The 27,059-nt window shown below is 48.2% G+C and overlaps 5 protein-coding genes across 12 annotated transcripts; 3 read left to right on the top strand and 2 right to left on the bottom strand.

Moving 5' to 3' along the window:
* Positions 1-230: 230 nt before the first annotated feature.
* LOC6608098 (mitochondrial dicarboxylate carrier) lies at positions 231-1,436 on the top strand. Of its 2 annotated transcripts, none has more exons than XM_002032810.2 (2): positions 231-702; positions 882-1,436. In XM_002032810.2, the coding sequence occupies exons 1-2, from the start codon at positions 290-292 to the stop codon at positions 1,330-1,332; spliced, it is 864 nt and encodes a 287-aa protein (XP_002032846.1). In that variant the 5' UTR covers positions 231-289; the 3' UTR covers positions 1,333-1,436. The 2 variants fall into 2 exon arrangements, with proteins under 2 accessions (XP_002032846.1, XP_032571421.1); XM_032715530.1 differs by having other exon boundaries at positions 231-698; positions 882-1,014.
* A 2,520-nt stretch (positions 1,437-3,956) lies between these two features.
* Positions 3,957-5,424, bottom strand: LOC6608097 (nucleoporin seh1). Its single transcript, XM_002032809.2, has 4 exons — positions 5,156-5,424; positions 4,657-5,094; positions 4,374-4,582; positions 3,957-4,313 (listed from the first exon to the last, which is right to left on the bottom strand). Exons 1-4 carry the CDS (start codon positions 5,264-5,266, stop codon positions 4,007-4,009), a joined length of 1,065 nt encoding a protein of 354 aa, XP_002032845.1. The 5' UTR covers positions 5,267-5,424; the 3' UTR covers positions 3,957-4,006.
* Positions 5,425-5,622: 198 nt separating this feature from the next.
* On the top strand, positions 5,623-21,035 carry LOC6608096 (acetyl-CoA carboxylase). 6 transcript variants are annotated; one of them, XM_002032808.2, is made up of 14 exons: positions 7,964-8,137; positions 9,407-9,583; positions 9,734-10,119; positions 10,183-10,304; positions 12,204-12,570; positions 13,682-13,970; positions 14,033-17,766; positions 17,836-18,138; positions 18,204-18,374; positions 18,437-18,865; positions 18,979-19,848; positions 19,919-20,266; positions 20,329-20,463; positions 20,532-21,035. In XM_002032808.2, exons 2-14 carry the CDS (start codon positions 9,424-9,426, stop codon positions 20,664-20,666), a joined length of 7,449 nt encoding a protein of 2,482 aa, XP_002032844.1. In that variant the 5' UTR covers positions 7,964-8,137; positions 9,407-9,423; the 3' UTR covers positions 20,667-21,035. The 6 variants fall into 6 exon arrangements, with proteins under 6 accessions (XP_032572317.1, XP_002032844.1, XP_032572316.1 ...); XM_032716425.1 differs by having other exon boundaries at positions 9,404-9,583; XM_032716426.1 differs by lacking the exons at positions 7,964-8,137; positions 9,407-9,583 and adding an exon at positions 5,623-5,705.
* An 80-nt stretch (positions 21,036-21,115) lies between these two features.
* On the bottom strand, positions 21,116-22,621 carry LOC6608095 (COP9 signalosome complex subunit 4). Its single transcript, XM_002032807.2, has 2 exons — positions 21,961-22,621; positions 21,116-21,901 (listed from the first exon to the last, which is right to left on the bottom strand). The coding sequence occupies exons 1-2, from the start codon at positions 22,546-22,548 to the stop codon at positions 21,251-21,253; spliced, it is 1,239 nt and encodes a 412-aa protein (XP_002032843.1). The 5' UTR covers positions 22,549-22,621; the 3' UTR covers positions 21,116-21,250.
* A 529-nt stretch (positions 22,622-23,150) lies between these two features.
* LOC6608093 (PX domain-containing protein kinase-like protein) lies at positions 23,151-27,025 on the top strand. Of its 2 annotated transcripts, XM_002032805.2 has the most exons (8): positions 23,152-23,523; positions 23,631-23,916; positions 23,978-24,386; positions 24,447-24,628; positions 24,685-24,924; positions 24,983-25,290; positions 25,385-25,580; positions 25,678-27,025. In XM_002032805.2, the coding sequence occupies exons 1-8, from the start codon at positions 23,422-23,424 to the stop codon at positions 25,893-25,895; spliced, it is 1,941 nt and encodes a 646-aa protein (XP_002032841.2). In that variant the 5' UTR covers positions 23,152-23,421; the 3' UTR covers positions 25,896-27,025. The 2 variants fall into 2 exon arrangements, with proteins under 2 accessions (XP_032570253.1, XP_002032841.2); XM_032714362.1 differs by lacking the exon at positions 25,385-25,580 and having other exon boundaries at positions 23,151-23,523.
* Positions 27,026-27,059: the final 34 nt, after the last annotated feature.

The following is a 27,059-nucleotide window of genomic DNA, read 5'->3' as shown; positions in this document are numbered from 1 at the left end:
TTGTGTCGATCCACATACAATTTTTAGTATATAAATGATGAATACTTTGATTATTACCGGATACTTTGGCTATTACCGGACTATCAGAGGAAATATTAATTTTATCGTTCATTCTTGAGGTGCGCTTTGTCACTACGAGGACTTACTGTTCACCCTCATAGCGGCTGCATTATCCTTGGGTAAATGAGAACACTTCGTTGGAGCGAAAAGTTTGCCGAATCCTTATTAGTATTACACGTCAGATAGCTTAGGTTTTGTTTAAAAAACTCCAAGAAATTAAGGTCGGTCTATGGGAGAAGACAGTTCGAGGCGCCTCCCGCGTTGGTGGTTTGGAGGGGTTTGCGCTGCAATCGCAGTGACCGGCACCCATCCGCTGGATCTCATCAAGGTGCAGCTGCAGACCCAATCCAAAACCGACAGGAAGACCGTGGGGGAGATCCTTAAAGGCATATACGAGCGAAGCGGCATCTTGGGCTTTTACAATGGCATCTCGGCCTCCTGGTTTCGCCAGTTGACCTACACCACAGCCCGCTTCGCCTTGTACGAGGCTGGCAAGGACTACGTCGACACGCAAAAAGTTAGTTCCAAGATGGCCCTGGCCACCTTTGCGGGAATTTTCGGTGGGATTGTGGGCGTACCCGGGGACGTGGTAACAGTGCGACTCCAGAACGACGTCAAGTTGCCGGAGGAGAAGCGACGTAAGTGAGTACCACCCTGGTCTCCTGTACCATAGATCTCACAGGCTTTGTCCATCTGTTCGTCCGCCTCAATCTCCACGTGATTGTTTGGTTTGCTATTGACAATTGGTCATTATGACTGCAAATTGCTTCATTTGCTTCCCCCGCTTCAAATGAATCATATAATTAAGCCAAATTCCGCAGCTACAAGCACGTTTTCGACGGCCTTTACCGCATCTACATAAAGGAGGGCGTGTCCAGTCTCTTCCGCGGCACAGTGCCAGCCGTTTCCCGGGCAGTCCTGCTGACCATCGGAACGAATGCGGCCTACGACCAGGTGAAGCAAATGCTCAAGAGCGCAACGGGGGCAGAAGAGGGAGTACCACTGCACTTTGCCACATCCACGATAGCTGGATGCATTGCCGTGGTGATAACGCAGCCGCTCGATGTGATCAAGACGACTTTCATGAACGCCCAGCCGGGGGAGTTCTCCGGGATCGGAGGTGCCTTTCTAAGTACCGCCAAGCAGGGTCCCTTGGCCTTCTACAAGGGATTCATTCCGGCCCTGATACGAGTGTCACCCAATACGATCATCACCTTCGTTTTGTACGAGCAGGCGCGAATGCGTTTCGGATATCTGCCACCTGAGAAATAAGGATGCCCCCAAATTCGTATCCATTTGGCATTTAAACATAAATTGTATTTTATACACGTGATTTAGAAATATAAAACCATCCATACCAGACCATTGAATCGGAAGTAATCCGGGCCTAATCAGTTGCCACTGTGCTCATTAGCACCGCTGGACCAACAAGAACCGCTGACCGCTGACCACCGACCACCGACCACTAGCCGCTGGTCAGAGAGCTCTGGGGGTCAATGAATGCCGCTCACGGTTTATGAAATTTGCATACCCACAAATAATAACCACGTGAGCACCCAATCCGCGGCGGTTAGCTAAGCCGGCTGCACACTCGCTGCACTCGTAATTAGGGAGCGGGGTTAGCAAGGTGCCTGGGGTCGCAACCCCGAACACCACGAGGAACGGGAAATTGTCGAGGAAAACTGGAAAGCTGGCGACCGCAGGATCTTGTCCCTGCTCCAGAAACATAATCCCCCAAAGGGAAACTGTGTCACAAAGGTAGCAGGGTTAAAATATTTTAATATACGCTGGCATATTAGTTTAGTTTAGGGTGCTTTTGTAGGCCAAATGTGTGCCTAGAGGGACTGGTGGCTACCTAAGCTGCTCAACATGTTGTCTAAAAAGGGTTTCGGTTTTGGTTCCAATGGTAAACTCACGAGCAAAACGTTCTAATGAACCAGAAATCAGATGAAAAACAATGCAATCCTAAGGAAACAATTGTGAGGAAATCTAGTCTAGAAACCTTTAAATAATAATAGGTGAATTTCCTCAATTCCCATGCTTAAGTATTGATATATTTATTGTAGATCCCTAAGGATTTCCAAGCGCATAGTTTAATTTAATTCAACACAATTTAGCTACTTGTAATATAACCCCTTGGCCCACAAAAATCACTCGAAATCGAAATTACAATTACATTGAAATCGAGCAACCGAAATTGCTGTCCATGGAATGTGGGAACATTGCAAACCACCCCTGTAAACAAAACAACGAGAAACAATCTTTTGCGCATTAATATCTTTTTGCCGGTTAAACACATATAAGTGATATGAGCGGGGGACCTACCACGTTCGCGACCATGTGAGAGACCCCTGAGCTTTGACTTCCCACGCGGCGAGCGGCCAACCACCACCCACCAGCGATTACAATATGCCCAGACACAGGGGTGGTTCGTCCTGGCCCAGAGATCGGCGTCAACACCATCGCCTTCGACATAATACACACGTCAAAACTTCCAATTAGAGACAATCATTCGGATCTGGGACAGGGAACTTGTGATACCGAACCGGGGTGGTTCCATCGGAGACTACAAAAGCCATCGAGCTGGTCGGACTGATTTCATTCCTTGGATTACCAGCAGAGCAACAGGATCGCAAGGACGAAGCCCGCGGAGGGGTGGTTGCATATCATTATTATTATTATAGTTTTGTGGTGTCATCGAAAGTGCGATGATTGCGTTTTTATTGCGGTTCGAGTCAATTAAGTGGAATATTTCGCGACATTTCGGAATGCTTTTCCGTGTTAAACCTAATAAAAACCCTGTTTTTGGCCACTTGTCGGCTTCCTAGTTAATTTATGCACATGTGGATGGAATGTAAATGGAAGTGCACTTGAAAGGGATTTATGATCCGTTTATGTTGCTCCCATGTGAGGAGTTAATCCAGAATACATAACCCATAAATAAAGTTCAATAAATTCGATTTGAATGCAACCACTGAACCCGAAAATGTCTTTTCCTCCTCACCTCTGCTGGTCGCGAACCCACTCGGTTGGGATGGGCTGGATCTATCTCGGATTTGGCCTGTGCCATGGGGCTTTTAAAAATAGCTAGCACATCAGATCTGCCGCTCTCACTCACACACACACATGTGGCCGTAAGGAGAGTGCTTGCCAATATTATTATTACTATCTAGTGCTCGCTCTTTCTCGTCGTGTGAACTTTAATTCTGTTTTGATTCTTCGCCTTTCGGGAAGTTGTCCAAAATCAATAGTTGCTCTAGTTTGCCAGCCGGCGGACAGAAGTTGAAGCAACATCCCATTGTTTTTATTAGTTTCTGGCACTTTGGAGCATTGAGAGCTCCACGTTTGGTGATGTAACGCGAAAATGACCTAGGAAAAGCGATCTGAGGAACACTAACCTAGGGAAATGTGGACCAGAAAGCTACTCATTGGATTCGCGAGAATGCCGGCTCCTCATCCGAGATGTAAGTGGTATAAAAACACACAGGCCTTCCGAATATTTGGTAGAATGTTTGCAATACCCAACTTCATATGTGAAGTAATCGAATTACGCAAAATATGCGATTCCAACTTTATAGCAAACAATAATAACCAACAAGATTTATTGATTGATGATTCGGGACTACTAAGATTCGTTGTGTTGAATAAAGAGCATTCTTTTTCAGGTGCGCTTCGTCACTAAGTTGACTTTTTACAACAGTATATTTTTCTGAAAATCTATATAATGTGCCACGAAATCATCAAAACTATATGAATAATGCGTAAACTCATTGTTAGTTCACGAAAAACAGGTTACTTTTATTTGAAAACCATAAGTCTAAAAAATGATTTGAACAATTATAACTTGAACTCTAAACTTAACTAAAGAAAACCACTCATATTGAAAGGCAAGCGGCTGAGGTTTAACTTAGGAATTTATTCGGGACTCTTAAAATTAAGAACAAGATCAGTGCCATGGCACCTGGTTGCCGATGGTGCCCTTTTTGTAGAACTTGGCCGTGGCCGAGGCGGTAGTGGCCAGTGTCGGAGTGGGCGGAGCAGGCTCGTAGGTGGGTCCGCTGCTCTCTGCCTTCAAGACGGCGGCACAGCGCCACTGCCGGTTGTAGTTCATTCGCCACAGACGCACACAACCGTCGTCGCCCGTGGAGATCAGCATCGTGGCAAGCATATTCCAGCAGACGCGCCACACTGGGCAATTGTGTTCGCTAAACTTAATGGTCTGAATGTCCAGCTTGGAGATGTCAGTGGCGTCCCTTTAAATGCCAAAATTATTATTATTATTTGCTTCTGGGTCTTCAAATTGTCGATCTTACGTTACACCCCGCAAGTTCACAATATAAAGATCCTTGCTGGCCACGGCCAGCATGTGGAAGGTGCGTCCGGCATTTGGAGCAAAGGCCACATCCGTGACCGGATCGGTTATATCATTGACAGTATCGATTTTAACGCACTTCCGGGAATTCTCGCTGTAGGCAAACAAGAAGACCTTGCCAGTAGGCGTGGCCGCCTCGTCGCTGCCCGCCTGCAAAATAATTGGTTAAATATTAGGTTTATTTCTGCACCACAGAGATATATTTAATGTTTAAATATGCTCACCGCCAGCAGCTGGGTGACCATGTAAGTGGAAGTGTTCCAGGACAAACAGCTCAGCGGCAATTTGTTGCTAATCTCGTGCTGCACAGGCCACTGCGAGAGGTTCATAATGTCCGGGGCCTCATAGATGCGAATGATGCCGTCGGCGGAAGCGGTGGCCAGCAGGAGTCCCAGGTACTTGGGCGCAAACTCCACATCCGTGACACTGGTCCGCGAGTCCACAAGGGTGGTGCGGCGCACCCAGCGGCGAGTGGGGGTATTGGTGGCGGATACCTTGTCGCCAATCACCTCCTCCCAAACGGAGGCTGTGCGATCGAAGGAGCAGGTGGCCACAACCTGGCCAAATTCCGGATGCGCCCAGGAAACGCGCCAAATGGAGCCGGAGTGTGCTTTCCAGCTGCTCGTGACATTCCACTTGCCCTGCCCATCCTCGTCCCAAATCTGCAAGCAGAAAATCCGTATCAGCTAGGCTGTTTATCGTAGGAATAATTCGAGTCCTCACCTTGACGGTTTGATCGCTGGAACAGGTGGCCATCCTGCGGCCATAGTAATCGAATACCACATCGTGTATCACATCCTTGTGGTCGGCAATAATCGGTTCAACGTCGAACATGATAAAAACTCAACTTATTTAAGGAAATGTTGTTTATGAAATGCACGCGCCGAAAAATCTGCGCCGGTAATGCAGCCCTGCAAGACGAGACAGGGTTGGCTTGCAAACAGCCGCCGAACAGCTGTTGTTTACCATGCTCAGTATTTTTTCAGTACGCCGAGGCGAACGGTCACACCGGCCCAGTGGTCCGAATTACGCGTGAAATACGAATAAAAAAATCAAGCGAAAAATAACAAAACACAGTACTGCAGTCGATCACAAGGTGATAACGTATCAGCCGTGCCACACGCCCATCCCGGGACTCGCGAGAACCACCCAAGTCGGGGAGTCAGGACTCTAATAGCCGCCAAGAGGCCGTTTTGCACCCGGAAAAGAACAGTTACACACAACAAAATTGCCAACCGAAAGAAACGTGCGAAGCGCAGTGCGATGGAGAAGAGTAAGTGCGGTAATCTAAGCGCTAAACGGGTAATTACGGCCCGATCCTATACGATACGATCCGAGCGAAATGTATGCGCATATGTGTATGCAAATGAGCGGGGTGAACAACCCCACAGCATAGACGTATTTAGATCGGGACCCGCGTTTGTTTAGCATTTGAATTCGCTGGCTAAAGTGCGGATTTCAATCAAAGTGCAATGGGCAGCATAAATTCCAATTGCTTCCATCTGCAATATGCTCAATATGTCTTGCCTCGCTCGCCCTCTCTCGCTTGCGCACACGCTGCTGACCTTGATTCCTATTGGATTTCATACATCGCGCGATGCCCGTGACGTATATATGCATGTGTGTGTGTATGTGTGGGCGAGAGAGCAGCATAGCTGCCAGCGTGTGTGTGTGTGTGTCAGCCGGCATCAATTACCTAATAAGAACTAAATTGGAGACTGCATTTCTTGTTGGATTGTATTGCATAAATACGATATAAGTATATTTATGAAATATGAGCATTTCACAAGGACTCGAATCGGAAATTCGTAGTCACTACACATTCGTAGTATTTTGCTAAGAAATTAAATATACAATTGAACTGTAAACAGTGCACTTTACAGTGCCCACAAGTTTTCAAGTGTGTTATCACGCACAAATTGGTTCAACCGAAGGCACCGGTTTGTTGCTCTGTAGAAATCCTAGAGATAAGCACATCGAAATCAGGCGTTTCACACGCGACCGACTTTCGGTTCTATTATTATTTGGCAGTGATATCAGTAGACGGTTTTTTTCTGGCCACGCGCCAAACATGAATAATTCGAATAGAAACGAACACCGAAATACAAAAATTTCCGTGCGATAAGATCCCGGGAAAGATTTGAAAACTGAGCCCGAGCCGAAGCCGTGAAGACCCGTCACTGTTAAGTATTAATCATAATCGGTCGCCAAGGCCAATGCCAAAATCGGAAGATTTTTCAGGCACTCGCCTATCTGAGATTAAAGCGGGCGTCTCGTCGGGAATTTCTTTTATGACTTTTAAAAAACCTCTGCTGATGCCCGGGAGCAGCGAGCAGCACGGAATGAAAACAAATCAGCGGCGTTCGCGTGTTCTGCTCGTGGCAGCGCACTGAATTCGTTAATAATAATTCGATTCAAGTGCATCGCGCTAATCAATTTCTGGCGTTTTCGCCCATTTAACCCTAATCAGCATCGCTTGCCACTTACGCCAGCAAATTGAGAAATTATGATCGTTGTTGTTGCTGCTGCTCCCAACAGCAGAGTGCATTTCCGTCAGCGGTTGGGTCAACTCCCAGATTAAGTCCAGCTGGCGCAGCAGCAACAACAACAACAGCAGTGCTTAATGCCATCTGCGACCTTGACATTGAAAAGCTGCCGCCGCCCATGAGACACACAGATACATGGAAGAGAAAAGAGCGGGACGCACTGCTAGTGACAGAGAGGGGTAGACGGTTTTTGGCAACAGCTGATCGCCATCGACATGTCGCTCTTATCTTTTATCAGCCGCTGACCGTTAAGGTATAATTGCTGTGCAACAGTGGAACTTTCCTATAGTGGAAATCACTGATGTTAAGCTGATTGCGATTGCCGCTAGAAGGGCATGTTTTTATGATTGTTTTCATAACTATGCAAAAAATTCGATCTAAAACAAAATGTCATTTTAGTTATTTCAGAACTTGTTGAATCAGTATTCATCAGTGACAATAACGAAATGATTCTGTTAAATATTTCTCTGGTGCCACTGTACCCAGCATTTATTCATTCTGACATTGTTATGGCATAATTGGTCCACACAAAGATCACTGAAACCGACGGAACACACTGGTCGTCATTACTTGAGCCACCTTCATAAAAATTGTTATTAATCCGGCAGGTTGCCCCGCTTAATTCCCTCCTTTCTGTTCGAATTAGTGGCGCTCCTTGTACATATGTAGTACTTATGTAGTACATAGTGCACCTATATTCCTCCTGGTCACTTGGCGCTGACTGAGCCAGCAATACGCAAAACAACAGCAATAACAACAACAATTGGCTTGGCGACCCGCGAGACCCGCCGGCGATTAACATACGAGCGCAACAACCTGAACACGCACAAACACAGGTCCGCGCACGAAAACCTGGCCGTAGCCGTAGTCGAAGCTATAGCTATAGTTGATATTGATAGTGGCGACGCCGAAGTCGGCGTCCGCTGCGCATTCGGAGAAGCGGCGTTCAGGCATCGATAGTGCTTTTCGGACGAGCATGGCCCAGTTGAGTTCCAAGCGTCGTTCACTGCAGTAGCCATCTAGAAATCGTGCGGAACCAGTCAGTCTAGGAAGTTCAAACCGATACTACGCCGTCTACTACAATCCGATTCGATCCGATCCGGTCCGACCTCGTCTTCGCAACTGCCATCACAAGCTAGACAAGGGCACACGCAGAGTGGTAAAGCGAGCTGAAACCGTAGACCTAAAACCTAAGACGAACTACTAAACCCAAAACACAACCGTATCATACCCAGCCAAGGTCCCGAAAAGTGCTGCCCTACAGATAATCGCTCGTCGAGTAAGATTCTTGTACTTTCGGCTGTTGAGTAATGCCAGCAGAGTTCTTATCGCAGGATCGGTGTTAAATAAAGCACAATTAAAAGACTCCATACCATGCGAGGGTGCGCACTAACGGAGCTACTTGAGTACGGGACCGGGCCACACCTGTTGAGTCGTTTCCAGCGCAGAGTGTAACCCAAGTCCCAGTTCTCTGCGCGATTTCCGAGTAAGCGGTTACATAACACCCCGCTGGTTGCCAGAGATCGATTCCGGTGTCCAATCCGACTTTCTGTGCCCTTCAATGCCCGCCGCCTGGCTGGCACACTTACACACTTGCACACCTGCACACTGTAATGCCAAAATCATTGACCTCTTCTGCTGACCATACCACACCGAGCAACCAACAACTGGGGGGTTTTGTTTCTGTCAGCTTAAGTTTCTTCCATTTTCCCTTTGCGCTCTTCGCCGTTTTGTTTTAATTTTAAATGCGCTGCACATTGAACCCCATATCCGAAATTAATTTTCGTGCTTTTTAAGTTTTATCGCCCTGCCAAAGGGTATCTAAAGTAGAGTGGAGCCATCTTTGACCCGGAAACAGCATGAGCTCCTGTATTTGCGTATTGTATATTGAAAACTAATTATATAATATGTAGTCAGATTGGAACTTTTTAAGTGATATATGCACAGTGTTGATTTAATCGTGATTCGACACCTGCCACTAATTACGTAGTTGCTTAACATAATATTCACTTGCGCCTTTACAACGTACTTCGAAATACTCATTGCATACTTTTGAAGTCACCCGCTTGATCTGTAGATTAGCTTGAATTTCCCGTAGAGTATACCTTGTTCGTTGACCACATCGCTTATCAGCTGCCTCATTGACCTGGCAACGATTTATTTTTGGGTCTCATATGGTTGTTTTTTCGGTTTCTTAATTGTATCTTGCAAACTAGTTTATGCATAGATTAGCATTTTCATTTTGTTTTGTTTCGCCGCTTTGGCCTACAATTTCGTGGCAAGGGTTTTGAACTTGAAATTTATCCGAAACGATATGATGCACAGGCACTTTCACTGTCCACACACTGTAAACTAAGCCAGCTAGCTGGCCACCAGATACCAGATACCAGATTATCTAATCCGATTTGCATTCACCGATTTAAAGCAGCTTTTTGGATTTAGCCGATGTTGATCACGATATTAGGCACTCTGGCTGCTTTTCTCGCATTCCTCTTGACATTGATCTTTGGCCGCGGCCAGAAAAGATCCATACCCGTCCAATCGTCTGCAGCAACATCCGCCACGACAGCAACAACTGGCGACAGCGACAACGGCAACACCAATCGTAAGAATCCTCCACTTTGCTACACCGAAACACTTGAAGGCCACACAAATCGCACACCTAGCTGATAACCCAGTTTAATTAGTTCATTATGTGTATACGACTTTTGACCACGACTCACGCGTACCTTGTTTTCCTTATCTCTGCTTACAGACAACTCCAGCGTGATTGCAGCTACAGCAACAGCAACAACCACCAGCAGCAAGCCTCCCATTGCTCCAGCAGCACCTCCTTCGGCGGTTAAGGCGGGTGACAAGCGATTCCCCAAGGCGTGCATCAAGAAGGTCCAGTTCTCCAGCGAGAGCCTCCGGTCCGACGTGGAGGAGCTGTGCGACCAGCTGAAGGATAGCGCACTCAGCAACCTAAACAACGACAACATCCGCATCGCCTGCCACCAGAACAACAACAACAGCAGCATCAACAAGAACCAGAACAACAACAGCATCGACATCAGCATCAGCATCAACAAGATGAGCGAAACAAATGAGTCCAATGACACGGCCGCCCAAACCGCCGAGGGTGAGCGACCCAGCTTTTTGGTACGATTCATCAAATTTCCCATCTTTTGGCACCATCACTTAGCCACCGTTTTCCTTCCACAGGTGGGCGATGAGATCGACGAGCGGGCCGCCGAGGCGGGCGAGGCTTGCGACGAGTTCCCCCAGAAGATGCAGAGCGATGTCCGCCAGAATGGGGATATTTCCGAGCGGCGCAAGCGGTTAAGGTAAGCCGATTTGGGCTTAGCCCAAACAATATGGGACAGACAACATAAGAAGTACATTATGGTTGTGGATAGCGGGCCATCTATTAGGCAGAAATATCTTAAATGAGATTGCGGTCTTCATACTCAGAGTTAAACACATTGAACATAGCGAAAGGATATATATGAGCACTTTTAGTAATCTATTTTGTTATACATATGATTTTAATAGGCTAAGCAAGCTATATCATTATGTTTTCTTCACAACTTTAGGTATCTAACTTAGAAATCCAATAATAGTGCTTAATCTAGTTTAATTGGTTTAGTTCAGTATTTTCTCCTAATCTTATCTCCACAATGCTTGGAGCCCTAGCAGTATCAGATTAGGACTCTTTGAATCTGGCAACCCATCCACTTCAATTAAAGCTATTCTTTCATTTAGACACTTGAGAATTGAAGCGTTTATAGCTCAAGATATGCAATAGTCCACATTTGCGCTGAGTGTAGCGAGCAAAACAAAAACAGGTGGCTGCGTCACAGCCAAACGCCGCCAAACATATCGCGTGAGTTTAGGGAAAAGAGACGGCGCAAAGCTTGCGACCGTGTGTGCGAGTGGGAGGCAGTCTCCCAGCCAGCTTTCCGAGAACTTTCGCGGTGCGCAAACATGGAGAGAAAAGTGGCGAGAAGTGGCGGCAATAGAGAGCGCCATGTGGGAACGCCGCATTTTGTTTTCATTCATATAATGTTAAAAACTCGTTTGGCCAGCGACTGGCTCACTCAGCGGCTCTCTCCGCTTCTCCGGCCCACGGGGCGTATGAGCGATGGTGGCCAACACCGCTCGGCGGTTCAGTTCCCTGGCAGTCGTCGGCTCCGTCGGTCCGCAATCCGCTTTCCGCAAACCCCAGAAGTACGGCAGATATACAGCAAGACTCAAGACCCAAGACCCAGCCCGTTTCCCAAATAAGTTTCTCGCGTGTGCGGACATCGTTCGACATTGATTTTTGTGTGTGGATATTTCGGCCAGCGGAGCGCGGTGAAAGTGGTGCAGCGGCATTAAAATATTTTGTGAGCGGCCCGCTTATTAGTCACACTTGCATAATTGCGAGGAGCCGCTAAAGCACCACGACGATCCCCCTGCCAGAGTTCACTTTGGATGCTATTGGCCCTCGTGGAGCTCATTAGAATGTTGAAGCGTCGCGCCAGCAAGCGTTTCGTACTTGTTGAGTCCGGTGAAGATAATGCCAACGGTTCCGGATCCGGATCCGGCTCGGGCTCGGGCTCGGGATCAGGAGTGGTTATACCCCAATTTGTGGCCGTAGATTGCGGGCAGAACGAGAGCAACAACAATAACAACAACCATGTCGGCGAGATGAGTGCCAGCATCAGCAATCACAATAGCGCCAACAACCAGTCGTCGCCATCGCTGCTCAGCGTGCCCGTGGTGGGAACCCTCAAGTAATGCCATGTTTAATACCCCATTTGTTTATTGCAATGCGATACTCGCTGACAATATGTAAACAAAAGCGAATTATGTGCAGAACTTTTGATCATGTCAGCCAAACCGGTTTGTCAAATCTTATTGTGCCTTCCGTTTCTTCGCCACCTGTCCCATCGCGCCATAACTTACACTGGCCAGCATAAAAAGGGTTTGATTCAGCTGGTGGTGATACAGGCAAAGCTTAACTTTTGCCTTGGTAATATAGTAAGAGATCTAAGCAAGCATTGAAATCATCATCTTTATGTATTGAAAGCCCGAAAAAATGTTTTTTAAAGTAAGGTGAGAGTAATTCCTTGGAATTTCCAACCTCGTTTATGACCCAGTAGTTTCTTATGTAGCTATATTCTCAATTGAAGTCTTAGGCCTGGTTTTACCACATTATATCCCAGCAACATACTAACTTTCCTTTCCCTCACCTCTTCCAGGCCGAGTATGTCGCGTGGCACAGGGCTGGGCCAGGACCGGCACCAGGATCGCGACTTCCACATCGCCACCACCGAGGAGTTCGTGAAGCGCTTCGGCGGCACCCGAGTGATCAACAAGGTCCTGATTGCCAACAACGGTATCGCGGCCGTCAAGTGCATGCGATCCATCCGGAGATGGGCGTACGAAATGTTCAAGAACGAGCGAGCCATCAGGTTTGTGGTGATGGTCACTCCGGAGGATCTGAAGGCGAATGCCGAATACATTAAGATGGCGGATCACTATGTGCCCGTGCCCGGCGGATCGAACAACAACAACTACGCCAATGTCGAGCTCATCGTGGACATTGCTCTTCGCACCCAAGTGCAGGTGAGTCTGGAATCTGGGGGCCACCGCCATAGAAGTGGCCAGTGTCGGTTGCGCCGAGTAGTCTATTTGCCTTGGCCAGCTCCACCCAAAACGCATCGTACGATTCGTATTTGCACTCCGTCAATCGGGGGAACTGGCAAAGTCAAGCGATCGCCCCGCATACCAATAAAGAGACCCCTATTCGTATACGAATACGTATCCGTGTGTTTACGAGACGGCCGGCATTTCTAAACAGATGACTGTGTGTGTGAAAGCCAACACTGTGCTACAAAATTAGACAACATACACCCGGGTAGAGAAGTTTTGAGCTATCTACAGTCCCGTTTTCGAAATATCTAATGTATGTCCGAGTGCAATTTAGAGGCATTTTATGAAAACCTTCGACAGTGTAAACGGTTGTACGTGCCAATTGCCAATAAACAAATAAAATTACACGTTTTGAACAGACGAATCACATACAGTTGGGAACAATTAAGATTCGTTAAAAGTGTAAAGTTTAAGTATCTAAGAGCTTCCAAATACACAGCGTGATTTTGCCTTACTGCGTATATTAGCTTTAATCTTTAATTGCCATTCCAAGATCCAACACTAAAACTAACAAATTATTTTCCTACATGCACATATAATATATAAAAACCCTGTTGAGTCTAAGTGGCAACAACTATAAACAATACAATTGTGTCTGCTAGTTGCAATTTAAGAGTTGTTCGAGTGACAGAAGATTGCCTTCAAAACAGCATTGCACCTGTAATCTAAGACCCTTCACCATTCCGCCTCCCAACGGAGCTTAGATTGGACTGCATTCGCAGTACTTTCAAGTGGAATTTCAGTGTTAGGTGTTTACTTTCCCTGTGGTATAGCAAAGCACTGGGGGTTAATTAGCAGCCGACGACGACGACTCTTGTTGCACAGTGTGAATTATCTATTTTGTTTTGCTATCCGGGTGTTGCCAATGAACGTCGCAATGACGTCACGATTGATTTTTACCGACAATAAAGCTCCATAATTTTCCCCACACCCGCGACGAGTACGCCGTCCTTGGGGCATTGGGCTTATTAAATCAAAATGAACTGATTATATGAACCTGTGTTCGAACCCTTTCTGATTGCAGGCCGTGTGGGCTGGTTGGGGTCATGCCTCCGAGAACCCGAAGCTGCCTGAGCTGCTCCACAAAGAGGGTCTGGTGTTCCTTGGCCCTCCGGAACGTGCCATGTGGGCGCTTGGCGACAAGGTGGCCTCCTCGATTGTGGCCCAAACTGCCGAAATTCCCACCCTGCCGTGGTCCGGATCGGACCTGAAGGCCCAGTACAGTGGCAAGAAGATCAAAATTTCCAGTGAGCTCTTCGCCCGCGGCTGTGTGACCAATGTGGAACAGGGTCTGGCTGCAGTTAACAAGATTGGTAAGTGTGATCTGTAAAAAATAGAGTTTCGAACAAGATGTTCACGTTCTTGTTTCGCCCAGGCTTCCCCGTAATGATCAAGGCCTCGGAAGGAGGTGGTGGCAAGGGTATTCGCCGCGTGGACACCACTGAGGAGTTCCCCGCCCTGTTCCGCCAGGTGCAAGCTGAGGTGCCCGGCTCACCAATTTTCGTGATGAAGCTGGCACGCGGAGCCCGCCACTTGGAGGTGCAACTGCTGGCGGATCAGTACGGCAATGCCATTAGCTTGTTCGGCCGTGACTGCTCCATCCAGCGTCGTCATCAGAAAATTATTGAGGAAGCTCCTGCCATCGTGGCCCAGCCAGAGGTGTTCGAGGACATGGAGAAGGCCGCCGTGCGGCTCGCCAAGATGGTGGGTTACGTCAGCGCGGGAACTGTGGAGTATCTATATGATCCGGAGGGTCGCTACTTCTTCCTGGAGCTGAACCCCCGTCTGCAGGTGGAGCATCCGTGTACGGAGATGGTGGCCGATGTGAATCTTCCCGCTGCTCAGCTGCAGATTGGAATGGGAATTCCCCTTTACCGGCTCAAGGACATCCGTCTGTTGTACGGAGAGTCTCCGTGGGGCTCCTCAGTCATTGACTTCGAAAATCCACCGAACAAACCGCGTCCCTCCGGACATGTTATCGCTGCTCGTATCACCTCGGAGAACCCCGACGAGGGCTTTAAGCCCAGTTCTGGAACCGTTCAGGAGCTTAACTTCCGGTCGAGCAAAAATGTGTGGGGCTACTTCAGTGTGGCTGCCAGTGGAGGATTGCACGAGTTCGCGGACTCACAGTTTGGGCATTGTTTCTCCTGGGGCGAGAATCGTCAGCAGGCTCGAGAGAACCTGGTGATTGCCCTGAAGGAGCTGTCCATTCGAGGTGATTTCCGAACGACGGTGGAGTACCTGATCACTCTGCTGGAAACGAATCGGTTCCTCGACAACAGCATCGACACCGCCTGGCTAGATGCCTTGATCGCAGAGCGTGTGCAATCCGAGAAGCCTGATATCCTGTTGGGCGTAATGTGCGGATCGCTGCATATCGCAGATCGTCAAATCACTGAGAGCTTCTCCAGCTTCCAGACCTCTCTGGAGAAAGGTCAGATCCAAGCAGCGAACACGCTAACGAACGTGGTGGATGTGGAGCTAATCAACGATGGCATCCGTTACAAGGTGCAGGCCGCCAAGAGCGGAGCCAACTCGTACTTCCTGCTGATGAACAGCTCGTTCAAGGAGATCGAGGTGCACCGCCTCTCCGACGGAGGTTTGCTCATCTCTTTGGAGGGCGCCTCCTACACCACGTACATGAAGGAAGAGGTGGATCGCTACCGCATTGTGATTGGCAACCAGACATGTGTCTTCGAAAAGGAGAACGATCCATCGCTGCTGCGCAGTCCGTCTGCGGGAAAGCTCATCAACATGATTGTGGAAGATGGCGCACATGTAAGCAAGGGCCAGGCCTTTGCTGAGATTGAGGTGATGAAGATGGTGATGACCCTGACGTCCCAGGAGGCAGGCACAGTAACGTTTGTGCGTCGACCAGGAGCTGTTCTGGATGCAGGATCCCTTTTGGGCCACTTGGAGCTGGACGATCCATCGCTGGTGACGAAAGCACAGCCCTTCAAGGGTCAGTTCCTGCAGCCAGAGAATGCACCGGTGCCGGAGAAACTAAACAGGGTGCACAATACTTACAAGAGCATCCTTGAAAACACACTGTCTGGTTACTGCCTGCCGGAACCTTTCAATGCGCAGAGACTGAGGGACATTATCGAGAAATTTATGCAAAGCTTGCGGGATCCCTCGTTGCCGCTGTTGGAGCTGCAAGAAGTTATCGCCTCCATCTCAGGCCGCATACCCATATCCGTGGAGAAGAAGATCCGGAAACTGATGACGCTGTACGAGCGAAACATAACTAGTGTGCTGGCCCAATTCCCCTCGCAGCAGATCGCCAGTGTTATTGACAGCCATGCGGCCACGCTGCAGAAGCGCGCTGACCGAGATGTCTTCTTCCTGACCACCCAGAGCATTGTGCAGCTGGTGCAGCGGTATAGGAACGGAATCCGCGGCAGGATGAAGGCCGCCGTTCATGAGCTACTGCGTCAGTACTACGATGTAGAGTCGCAGTTCCAGTATGGACACTACGACAAATGCGTGGGACTGGTGCGAGAGCACAACAAGGACGACATGCAGACGGTGGTCAACACCATCTTCTCGCACTCTCAGGTGGCCAAAAAGAATCTGCTGGTCACTCTGCTCATTGATCACCTGTGGGCCAACGAACCTGGACTAACGGACGAATTGGCCAACACGCTGAGTGAATTGACCTCCTTGAATCGAGCTGAGCACTCTAGGGTTGCTCTGCGCTCCCGCCAAGTTCTTATCGCTGCCCACCAGCCGGCCTATGAGCTGCGCCACAACCAAATGGAGTCGATCTTCCTCTCCGCCGTTGACATGTACGGTCATGACTTCCACCCCGAGAACCTGCAGCGCCTGATTCTGTCGGAGACCTCAATCTTTGACATTCTGCACGACTTCTTCTACCACTCTAACCGGGCAGTGTGCAATGCTGCTCTGGAAGTCTATGTGAGGAGAGCTTACACATCCTATGAGCTGACCTGCTTGCAGCATTTGGAACTCTCCGGTGGCCTGCCGCTGGTGCATTTCCAGTTCCTCCTCCCCACAGCTCACCCGAACAGGCTGTTCTCGCGCATGTCCTCCCCCGATGGATTGGATCAGGCAGCGGCAGAGTCCTTGGGAAACTCATTCGTGCGCACCGGAGCGATAGCAGCCTTTGACTCCTTCGAACACTTTGAGATGTACTCGGACGAGATTCTGGATCTGCTCGAAGACTTCGTCTCGCCAGCCATGGTTAATGCCAAGGTCCTGGAAGCCGTAGATGCAGCGGATTCCATCTCGGACAGCCGACACAGCACCTCGATCAATGTGTCCTTGTCGGATCCCGTAACCCGGGCGAATGCTGCCGAGGAGGCCAAGTCCACCGAACCGATTCACATTGTTAGTGTGGCTGTGAGAGAAACGGGCGAGCTGGATGACCTGCAAATGGCCCAGATCTTTGGAAATTATTGCCAAGAGCATAACGAGGAGCTCTTCCAGCGACGCATTCGTAGGATTACATTTGCTGCTCTGAAGAAGCGTCAATTCCCCAAGTTCTTCACGTTCAGAGCCAGGGATAAGTTCACGGAGGATCGTATTTACCGGCATCTGGAGCCAGCATCTGCTTTCCATCTGGAGCTGAACCGCATGAAGACGTACGATCTGGAGGCTCTGCCCACGGCTAACCAGAAGATGCACCTGTACCTTGGCAAGGCCAAGGTGTCGAAAGGTCAAGAGGTCACGGACTACCGCTTCTTCATTCGCTCGATCATCCGTCATTCAGATCTGATTACCAAGGAAGCCTCTTTCGAGTATCTGCAAAACGAAGGAGAGCGCGTGCTCCTGGAGGCCATGGATGAGCTGGAGGTGGCATTCTCGCATCCGCACGCCAAGCGCACCGACTGCAACCACATCTTCCTGAACTTTGTGCCCACCGTCATCATGGATCCGGCTAAGATCGAGGAGTCTGTGACAAAGATGATTATGCGATATGGTCCGCGTCTGTGGAAGCTGCGTGTACTGCAGGCTGAGCTCAAGATGGTCATCCGCCAGTCACCACAGTCACCCACTCAGGCAGTGCGTCTGTGCATTGCAAATGACTCCGGCTACTTCCTGGATATTTCGATGTACACCGAGCAAACAGAACCAGAGACAGGAATCGTAAGTTGAAATTGAATTGAAATCTTCCTTAACCGGTTAAAAATTGTTATAATATTCCTTCAATTCCAGATTAAGTTCAAGGCCTACGGTGAGAAGCAGGGATCTCTGCACGGACATCCCATTTCCACGCCCTACATGACCAAGGACTTCCTGCAGCAGAAACGTTTCCAGGCGCAGTCCAACGGTACCACCTATGTCTATGATGTGCCCGACATGTTCCGCCAGATGACCGAGCGTCACTGGAGAGAATTCTCCAAGGCTCGTCCCACCGTGGACATTCGCACTCCGGACAAGATTTTGATCGAGTGCAAGGAGCTGGTCCTCGAGGGCGACAACCTTGTAGAGATGCAGCGTCTGCCCGGCGAGAACAATGTAAGTGGACTTAAATGCTGACGCCATCGAAGGCACTGTAGCAATGTTCTCTTTATTGGTTTCAGTGCGGCATGGTGGCTTGGCGCATTGTCTTGGCTACTCCCGAATATCCGAATGGCCGTGAGATCATTGTTATAGCCAACGATCTCACCTACTTGATTGGTTCCTTTGGAATTAAGGAGGACGTTCTGTTTGCCAAGGCTTCCCAATTGGCTCGCCAACTCAAAGTACCGAGGGTAAGTTTGGTTTTATCTCGCAGTAATTCCCAATCTTTACACAATTACATTTATTTTTCCAGATATACATCTCCGTGAACAGCGGTGCCCGCATCGGACTTGCTGAGGAGGTTAAAGCTATGTTCAAGATCGCATGGGAGGATCCAGAAGAGCCAGATAAGGGTTTCAAGTACCTTTACTTGAGCACCGAGGACTATGCTCAGGTGGCCAACCTGAACTCGGTGAGGGCTATCCTGATCGAGGACGAGGGCGAGCAGCGTTACAAGATTACCGACATCATCGGCAAGGACGATGGCCTGGGCGTGGAGAACCTGCGCTACGCTGGCTTGATTGCCGGTGAAACGTCGCAGGCCTACGAGGAGATTGTTACCATCGCTATGGTTACCTGCCGCACCATTGGCATTGGATCCTATGTGGTGCGCCTGGGTCAGCGCGTTATCCAGATCGATAATTCGCACATTATACTCACTGGCTATGCTGCGCTCAACAAGGTAAGCAAATCAAAGCTCGTCTTACAGTTGATATCTTAAGCAGTTTGCTGATATCCATTACACTCATTATTTTCAAAACGATCAATCTAACAATTTATTGTCTTAATTTCAAGCTGCTTGGACGCAAGGTGTATGCCTCTAATAATCAGTTGGGTGGCACACAGATCATGTTTAACAACGGAGTCACCCACAAAACAGAGGCCATCGACTTGGACGGTGTCTACACCATCCTCGACTGGCTCTCGTACATCCCCGCATACATCGGTTGTGACCTGCCCATCGTTTTGCCCAGCGATCGCATCGAACGCCCTGTGGACTTCATGCCCACCAAGTCGCCCTACGATCCGCGCTGGATGCTAGGCGGCCGTGTGAATCCTGTGAACGCGAATGACTGGGAGAATGGATTCTTTGATCGGGACTCGTGGAGCGAAATCATGGCCTCGTGGGCCAAGACGGTGGTCACTGGTCGCGCCCGTCTAGGCGGTGTCCCCGTGGGTGTAATAGCCGTTGAGACCCGCACCGTAGAAGTGGAGATGCCCGCCGATCCTGCCAATCTCGATTCGGAAGCCAAGACCCTGCAGCAGGCAGGTCAGGTGTGGTACCCCGACTCATCGTACAAAACGGCACAAGCAATCAAAGATTTTGGACGAGAGGAGTTGCCGCTTATTGTTTTCGCAAATTGGCGAGGCTTCTCCGGCGGCATGAAGGACATGTACGAGCAAATCGTCAAGTTCGGAGCATACATTGTCGACGGCCTGCGGGAGTACAAGAAGCCTGTGCTCATCTATCTGCCGCCCAACGCCGAGCTGCGAGGTGGAGCCTGGGCCGTGCTGGATTCCCTCATTAACCCGCGCTACATGGAAACGTATGCCGATCCGGAGGCCAGAGGAGGTGTTCTCGAGCCGGAGGGCATTGTGGAAATAAAGTACAAAGAGAAGGATCTGATCAAGACGATTCACCGCTTGGATCCGACCACCATTGGGGTAGGTTTTAAATGTGAATTCAAAAAACTGAAATAGTTCTTACTGAATTTATGTATGTTATCCATGACAGCTGAAAAAGGAGCTCGATGAGGCAAATGCGTCTGGCGACAAGGTCAGGGCTGCTCAGGTGGACGAAAAGATCAAGGCCCGCATCGCTGTGCTTATGCACGTCTACCACACGGTAGCAGTTCACTTTGCCGACCTGCACGACACGCCAGAGCGAATGCTAGAGAAGGAGTGTATCAGTGAGATTGTGCCTTGGCGCGATTCCCGCCGCTGGCTGTACTGGCGTCTGCGACGTCTCCTGTTGGAGGACGCGTATATTAAGAAGATCCTGCGCGCTCAGGACAATCTCTCCGTGGGTCAGGCCAAGCAGATGCTGCGTCGCTGGCTGGTAGAGGAGAAGGGTGCCACAGAGGTGAGACATTTTGAGCTTCCACTCCAGGAGACCACTAACTAATTCTCTTTATGTATAATTAGGCTTATCTGTGGGACAAAAACGAGGAAATGGTGTCTTGGTATGAGGAGCAGATCAATGCCGAATCTATTGTTTCTCGCAACGTTAACTCCGTGAGACGGGATGCCATTATTTCTACCATTTCGAAAATGCTCGAGGTAAGAGCAGCACAAATCTTGATACTTAAAAATCGGGAACTAACTCCTCCATTTATATATCTTTCCAGGACTGTCCCGACGTAGCGCTGGACGCTGTAGTGGGTCTTTGCCAAGGTCTGACGCCCGTGAATCGTGGCGTCGTCGTACGCACACTAGCCCAGATGCAGCTGAATGAGGAGACCTCTAACAGCAACCAGGGATGATTCTACGCTATGTTCTAAGTTCTTTTTAGGCCCTCTATTTCATCCTTCCCGTTCCCGCCACATTTCACCACATTTCTGAGTCCCGCTTTGCGCTTGTAAGATATCGCAAGGCGTGCATGATGTGCATTTTGTTTAGTTAAATTTGTTTAAAAGTAATTAGCGTAAATCTAGCTATGTATTGGAGTTGTAGGCATGGGTTAATTTGTTGCCTAAGTGGCCCGATAAACTAGTTGTAACGTGTACATATTTGATTATGTATATCCCCTGAATACAGATCATTCCATTAGTTGTCTAAGAACTAAAGTCCTTTGTACACAGAGCTTTTTGAATTATACGAGTTACTGAAAAAAATATATGTATGGTACACTACATTAACAAAACTCGCTGGATGGCAAAAAGGGTTTTCGTTTCGATATTTTTTCTTTTTTTTTTTGGTTCCACAGGATCGATAATGTACATAATTTCATTTATTTTTATAATTTAAAAATGAAATCTATCGCAGTCGCGGTTTATATTCTCCGATTTTCTGCGTTCCTATATGCCGTTTTTTAATTAAGATAAGTGAGGGGAGATGGGAGTGTGCTTCAGTTCAGGTTATCCATCCAATCGGGCTCGGCGACACTTATCTTCTCTATTATGGAATTAACCTGATAGCATAGCGACTGGATCTGCTTATCCCACTGAGGCAGTAGCTCCCGATTCTCGAAGTGCACAATGCCCGAGATCTGATCGATGTGTCCGTTCATGCGGCCTTCGGTAATCATCTGGGAGGCAATCTTCTCTGCCTTCACAGCGGGTATGTCCAGCAGAGCGCCTAGCTCCTCAAAAGTTATGTTGTTGTACAGCTTACTTGCCGACAACAGATTGTGCTCGAAAACAGCCCGATCCAAAATCGAGGAGCCATCGGGAGTGGCAGCCTTTTGGTGGTCCTGCAGCAGGGCCTCGAACTCCTGTAGCTCGGAGCGCCGAATGATGCGCTCCAAGTACATCTTTTCCAAAATTCCATAGGCCGGCAAGTGCTGACAGCGTTCATCCTTGAACAGAGTGGCCAGCATGCGGGAACGCTGCTGTCCGGCAGAGGCGAGGACTGTGCAGATAAGCGCTTTCTTCAGTGCCGTCATCCTCTCGCCTTGGTCCACGATCTTACGGTAGGAGAGCTCGTTATATCGCTGGGCGGCCTCGATGAACTTGCGCCTGTAATCCAGGACACGGGCATAACAGACTTTGTATAGTACCTAAAATATGGGATTTTTAATATATTATCCATCTAAAAAAGCTTAAAGAACCAATCTACCTGCAACTCCTCGGAATTAGTTTCGGCCTGCAGCAGCGATGCCCGATTGATGAACAGCTCCGCCTGCACGGAATCGTTGTCCTCCAAATAGAGTCTAGCGATCTTTAAGTAGGTGCCCAGCTTGCACTCCACGGAGTACTGTTTCTGGCCCGTCTCCAGAGGAATGCCAACTAGAACTGTGGCCGCATCGCGCCACTGCTGGTTGCGCTCATAGATGTTGGCCAGGTGGAAACGTATGCCAGCCACTTGCTCCTCGAACGAGATGACGCGCGGATTGACCTTTTCCAGGGTGAAGTGAGAGAGCTTCTTAGACAGATCGTCAGGCAACTTGCTCAGCTCGCTGCCCACGTCGTTAAGGATCTGCCGCGAGATCACCAGGCTGACGTGCTCGTTCACAATGGCCTCCACAAAGAGCCGGAGCCCATCGATCAGCTCTTGGCCGGTGTTCGCCAGCACAGTCTTCAGCAGCTGGCGGTACTTGTCCGCCTGGTCCTTGTGCGTGCCAGTGAAGTTGATCAGGCCCATCAGCTGGCTGCGCAGAGCCGCCGTCGAGATGCCCTTGCTTGTTTTTGCGTAGTTTGCGGCCATGTTCACTTCTATTCCCAATTACTTCGCACTAGCTAAAAACAACAACGCAAGCTCATCCCCGTTATCGATAACTCGCAAATCCGGCCGGGACAGTGCAGGGCGCTCAGCTTTTATCTAGCTAGAGCTGTAAAATGTTCGATGGTGATGCTCTGACTAAAATTTATTTCGCTATTTATAAAGTATAAATAGTAGTAGGTTAAATAAGTAGGTTTTTGGTAAAAATCCACATAAAAATGTTGACATGATAATATGTATACCTGAGGAATTGCAGGTTGAGACGGATGAACGATATAATTAAGAATATAACATTTTAAAAATATTATCTGCAATGCGAAAGACTCTTAACAAGGCTAACATTTGCTATACTCTTATTATATTGCAATAAAATATTTATGGTTGACAGTATTTCCTTTCAGCATTCGATTTTTAAAGGAAGGCCTATAAAGATTTGGTAACTTAATGCTTGCACTTGTACATATATTCCCAATAAATTTTGAAATGTCTTTTATTTTACGCGATATATAACACTGCTCTTTTTAAAATTTGCGCTTCAATCCTATCTGCAGCCTATCGGTAACTGCATACATACTATCGATACAAAAATGACAGTCGGTGCGCCGCAGTAAACAGTGAAAAAATATACCTGTGTCGACTCCAATTGGACTGCGAAAACTGCATTAAACAAAGGGGTCAAAGACAATCTGCAAGTGGCGTAGTAGCTAGAGAATTACTAGAAACTCGAGATATTCAGTGCGAAGACCAATCCATTTGGATCCTTGTGGAAAAGGGTGGAGACCAGGCCCACAAATACATACACTTTCAGCAGCAGCGCAGCTCGTCGAGTGAAGTGGAAAATGTATCCAAAGGAGTCCAATGGCCGTTTTTGCGAGCAGATATGAACGGAAATTGCCAATTGACGACACCCAGGCGCTAAGCTGCGAGATAACCGCCATCCAGGAGGTCGCCGGACATACGGTAGCTAGATCGCGAGGGGGCAGAGCTGCTGACCCCAGCGAAAAATCAATAGTTGTTGATGATTTCATGCAGGCGGCGAATGTGACTGTGTGTGTGTTTGCTTGCAGGAGTACCTGCTGCGCGTGTGGAGGGGCGCCAGCAACAAGGACTACTGGACCGTTCTACGTCGCTACAATGACTTCGACCGACTGGACAAGTCTCTCCGCGTCTCCGGCATCGAGCTGCCGCTGCCTCGCAAACGCATCTTTGGTAACATGCGCCCGGATTTCATAGCTGAACGGAAGCAAGCCCTGCAAGAGTACATAAACGCCGTACTAATGAATCCCATATTGGCCTCCTCGCTGCCAGCCAAGCGCTTTGTGGATCCCGAGAGTTACTCGCAGTCCTTTCACGGTGAGTTCATTTGCTATTGAAGAAGAAGGTCCCATAATCGATGTCCTCCAATCCTCTACAGACCATGCCGTGCAGAATGCCATGCTCTGCCTGCGCAACGACACTACGTGGTCGCTGGGTGGAAGTATGGGCGCCATTGGCTGGCGCCTCCGGAAGCACTACTTTAAGGTCACTACAAAGCCGCCGGAGAAGAGCAGCAATAAGCAACTGGTCAAGAGCGGCTCACAGACCCATCAGAGCAAACATTTCGCCGCTGGGAGCAGCAATGGTAGCGGTCACTCCATCGACGCCGGAACCTTAGATCCCGGGTCAGAGGTGGTGGCTGAGTGGCTGGAGTATGGACCCGACAAGTTTATCGACGAAAAAGAAATCGGGGGCATAATGAAAAGCCTGATGGGCCTGCAGCATCCGCACATCGAGCCCGTTCTCCTTGCAGCCCACACCGAAAACGGTTGCCTGGTCATAAGAAAGTCAGTAGCTTACGTTGTCTAACATATACATTATATAACTTAATATATGTATCAACGTAGATTCCACAAGCATGGTACTTTAAAGGATGTTTTGTGCATGGCTGCGAATCCAAAGAATCCCTTTCTGAGCAAGTACGGCAATCCCAAGGGGCGCACTGCGCTTTCAATGAAACAAGTGGCTACATATGGGAAGCAGATTCTAGAGGCTCTAATATTTTTGCACTCGAAGGGATACGCATATGGTAAGATAAGCCCTTTTGAAAGCTACTGTTTATTTAATAAATGAAAACATTTTAAGGTCACCTACATTCCGGGAACATAGTGATAGTGGACGATTGTGTTAAGCTACTGGACATCGAGAACTTTTTGCTGGGCGTTCCAGCTTTTTACCGGCCATTTTTCATGCAGCACAGTAAAATCCATGCCATCGAGACCATTGATGTTTACTGTTTTGGTCATGTCCTCTTCGAAATGGCCATGGGTTATCCGCTGCAGGAGTCTGTCGTGCGCCAGATCACCGAATGCCCCGAAGCGCTAAGTACGTTTTTTTTTTCAGATAACTAAAGCTTCACTTTCTAAACTTGTTATTTTTCTAGAATGTCTTCTGGAGAGCATTCTTTCCAAGGAAGCTTGCAAAGCTGGCCTGCCGACGCTGGAGCAACTGTTGGGTCACAGATTCTTCTTGCAATACACTTCAACTGAGAGCGCCGGCGCCGCTGCCAATGCTGAAAAGCCGTACTTTAAGCTATCATTGAACGCCAAGGAGCTGCTTAAGCAGTCGGCTATCAAGAGCGAGAACCGCCTGCGGGACGAACAGAAGTCTGTGAAGAACCAAAAGCGCATTGTGCGTGTCCAGGAACTGATGAGCTCCGAGGAGGAGAAGCGGAAGTCCAAACAGAAAGCCGTTAGTTACCCAAAGCCCGAACATTTCACGTAGTTCAATCTTACACAGCTCATTTTTGGTTTCTTTTTTCGTTTATTTCAATGCTTACGTATAGAAACTAGAGCACAAACAGTCGAAGCTAAAGCAGCAAAGTTCAATCCAAACAAACAATGGACGCTTGTCGCTTGTGGCTGCGACTGCAGCAGCAGCTTCCTCCAGCACCGCGGTGGTTGGCGGGTTATGTGGGACCGACTCCTTCAACCGCTCCGACAGCACACCCGAGGAGCCCACCACACTGGCCGGCATCAAATGTAGTTATTCAAATCAGATCACAGCTTCAAATTAGTAGTTTGTTGGCTTATTTGCTCGAACTTACATGACTCACTTCCGGTCTCGTCTTCCTTTCAGCACCACCGCTTACTCCGGGACCCCACTTGGGCAGCATATATCAGCAGGAATTGTCGTCGTCTACTGGCGCACCGGTGGAACGGCAGTCCTCCACACCGAACATGCTGTCTGAGGATGCGGAGGGCGGCGATGGCGACGAGCCAACACGCTCCGCTCTTCTCGAGTCCATCTGCAAGTTTAACCGCGGATCGCTGCGCAAAGTGCGATCCAACGACTAGCTGCGGAACTGAGGGACGAATAAATATTACAATTTTTGGACCAAATGTGGCGTTATGAAATAACGATACCATCAAAAATAACTTGAACTAATCGAATTCCAAAAGCTACATTTTAGAGGCATATTAAGAAACAGATTACTAGCAGATCGAAGACACCGCTGAGCATAGCATATACCCAAAACAATCCAGCAATTACTATATGTACTAACGAAACCCACTGATTATAATTATTGCATCTTATACGTGTCCACCATACATTGCATACGATTTATCGGCTAAAAAGCATGTGTCTATTTAAGTAAGCAACAAGTTACATGTCACTCACTTGCGATCAGATTCCCGATCGCAAGTAAAGCTTTACCTATGTGTCCACTACACGACTGAAACTAACTTTGGTACGAATATCTTAAATGAAAAATGGAAACAAAGAATCTAAATCTAAAAACAAAATCTAGAACAACACGAATGAAACGACATACAGAGAAATTAAAACTTTCCAATATTTACATAAGTCTGCACCAAAATTTGCACGAGACGAGACGCTATTCTTTTATATGGCCCACTGGCCAACATATAGTACATGGATGTTAGATGTCTTAAGAAGTCGTTCCTCGGTGTCGTGCTATCTCCACCAGCGCGGTTTTATCGCCAATTTTTAGTAGTTGTACTGCAGGTTTTGTATCTGAATTTGAGTTTTTATATATTTCGAAGAGCCACGAATGTTTCAAAAACACTCAACTGTTCTTTAACGTCTAGACATACTCGGAGTCCTGGACTCAAACAAGTGGAAGCAACAGGACAAAGACAAGGAAATGTGGCCAAGAATTCGCACTGTTATTGTTTTACTTTTTATAGATAATTTATTAGGTGTGTATTTAACCGAATCCGAGCGTATCGAGTATATTTATATTTAAATATGTGTATATAGATGTAATTGATGTTTTGTGGCCACAAGAGCACCACCACCCAGTAATAACGTAAATATCGTAACTTGGATGTGTATTATTGTCTACTGACTGTGTGTATATGTTTGATATGTATACTTTAAACGCAAGACCGACCCGAAATGTGAAGCATATTTCCCACACATATTGCAAACCAAATAAAGTGTAAACTAATTGTCGTTGTAAGCTGATCTATCAATTTCTTAACAATCTAAGGAAG

The sequence above is a fragment of the Drosophila sechellia genome, chromosome 2R (genome assembly GCF_004382195.2).
Source record: "Drosophila sechellia strain sech25 chromosome 2R, ASM438219v1, whole genome shotgun sequence".
Taxonomy (NCBI): domain Eukaryota; kingdom Metazoa; phylum Arthropoda; class Insecta; order Diptera; family Drosophilidae; genus Drosophila; species Drosophila sechellia.
The sequence above is the reverse complement of the archived record's forward strand: the minus strand, read 5'-3'. Positions and strand labels throughout refer to the sequence as shown.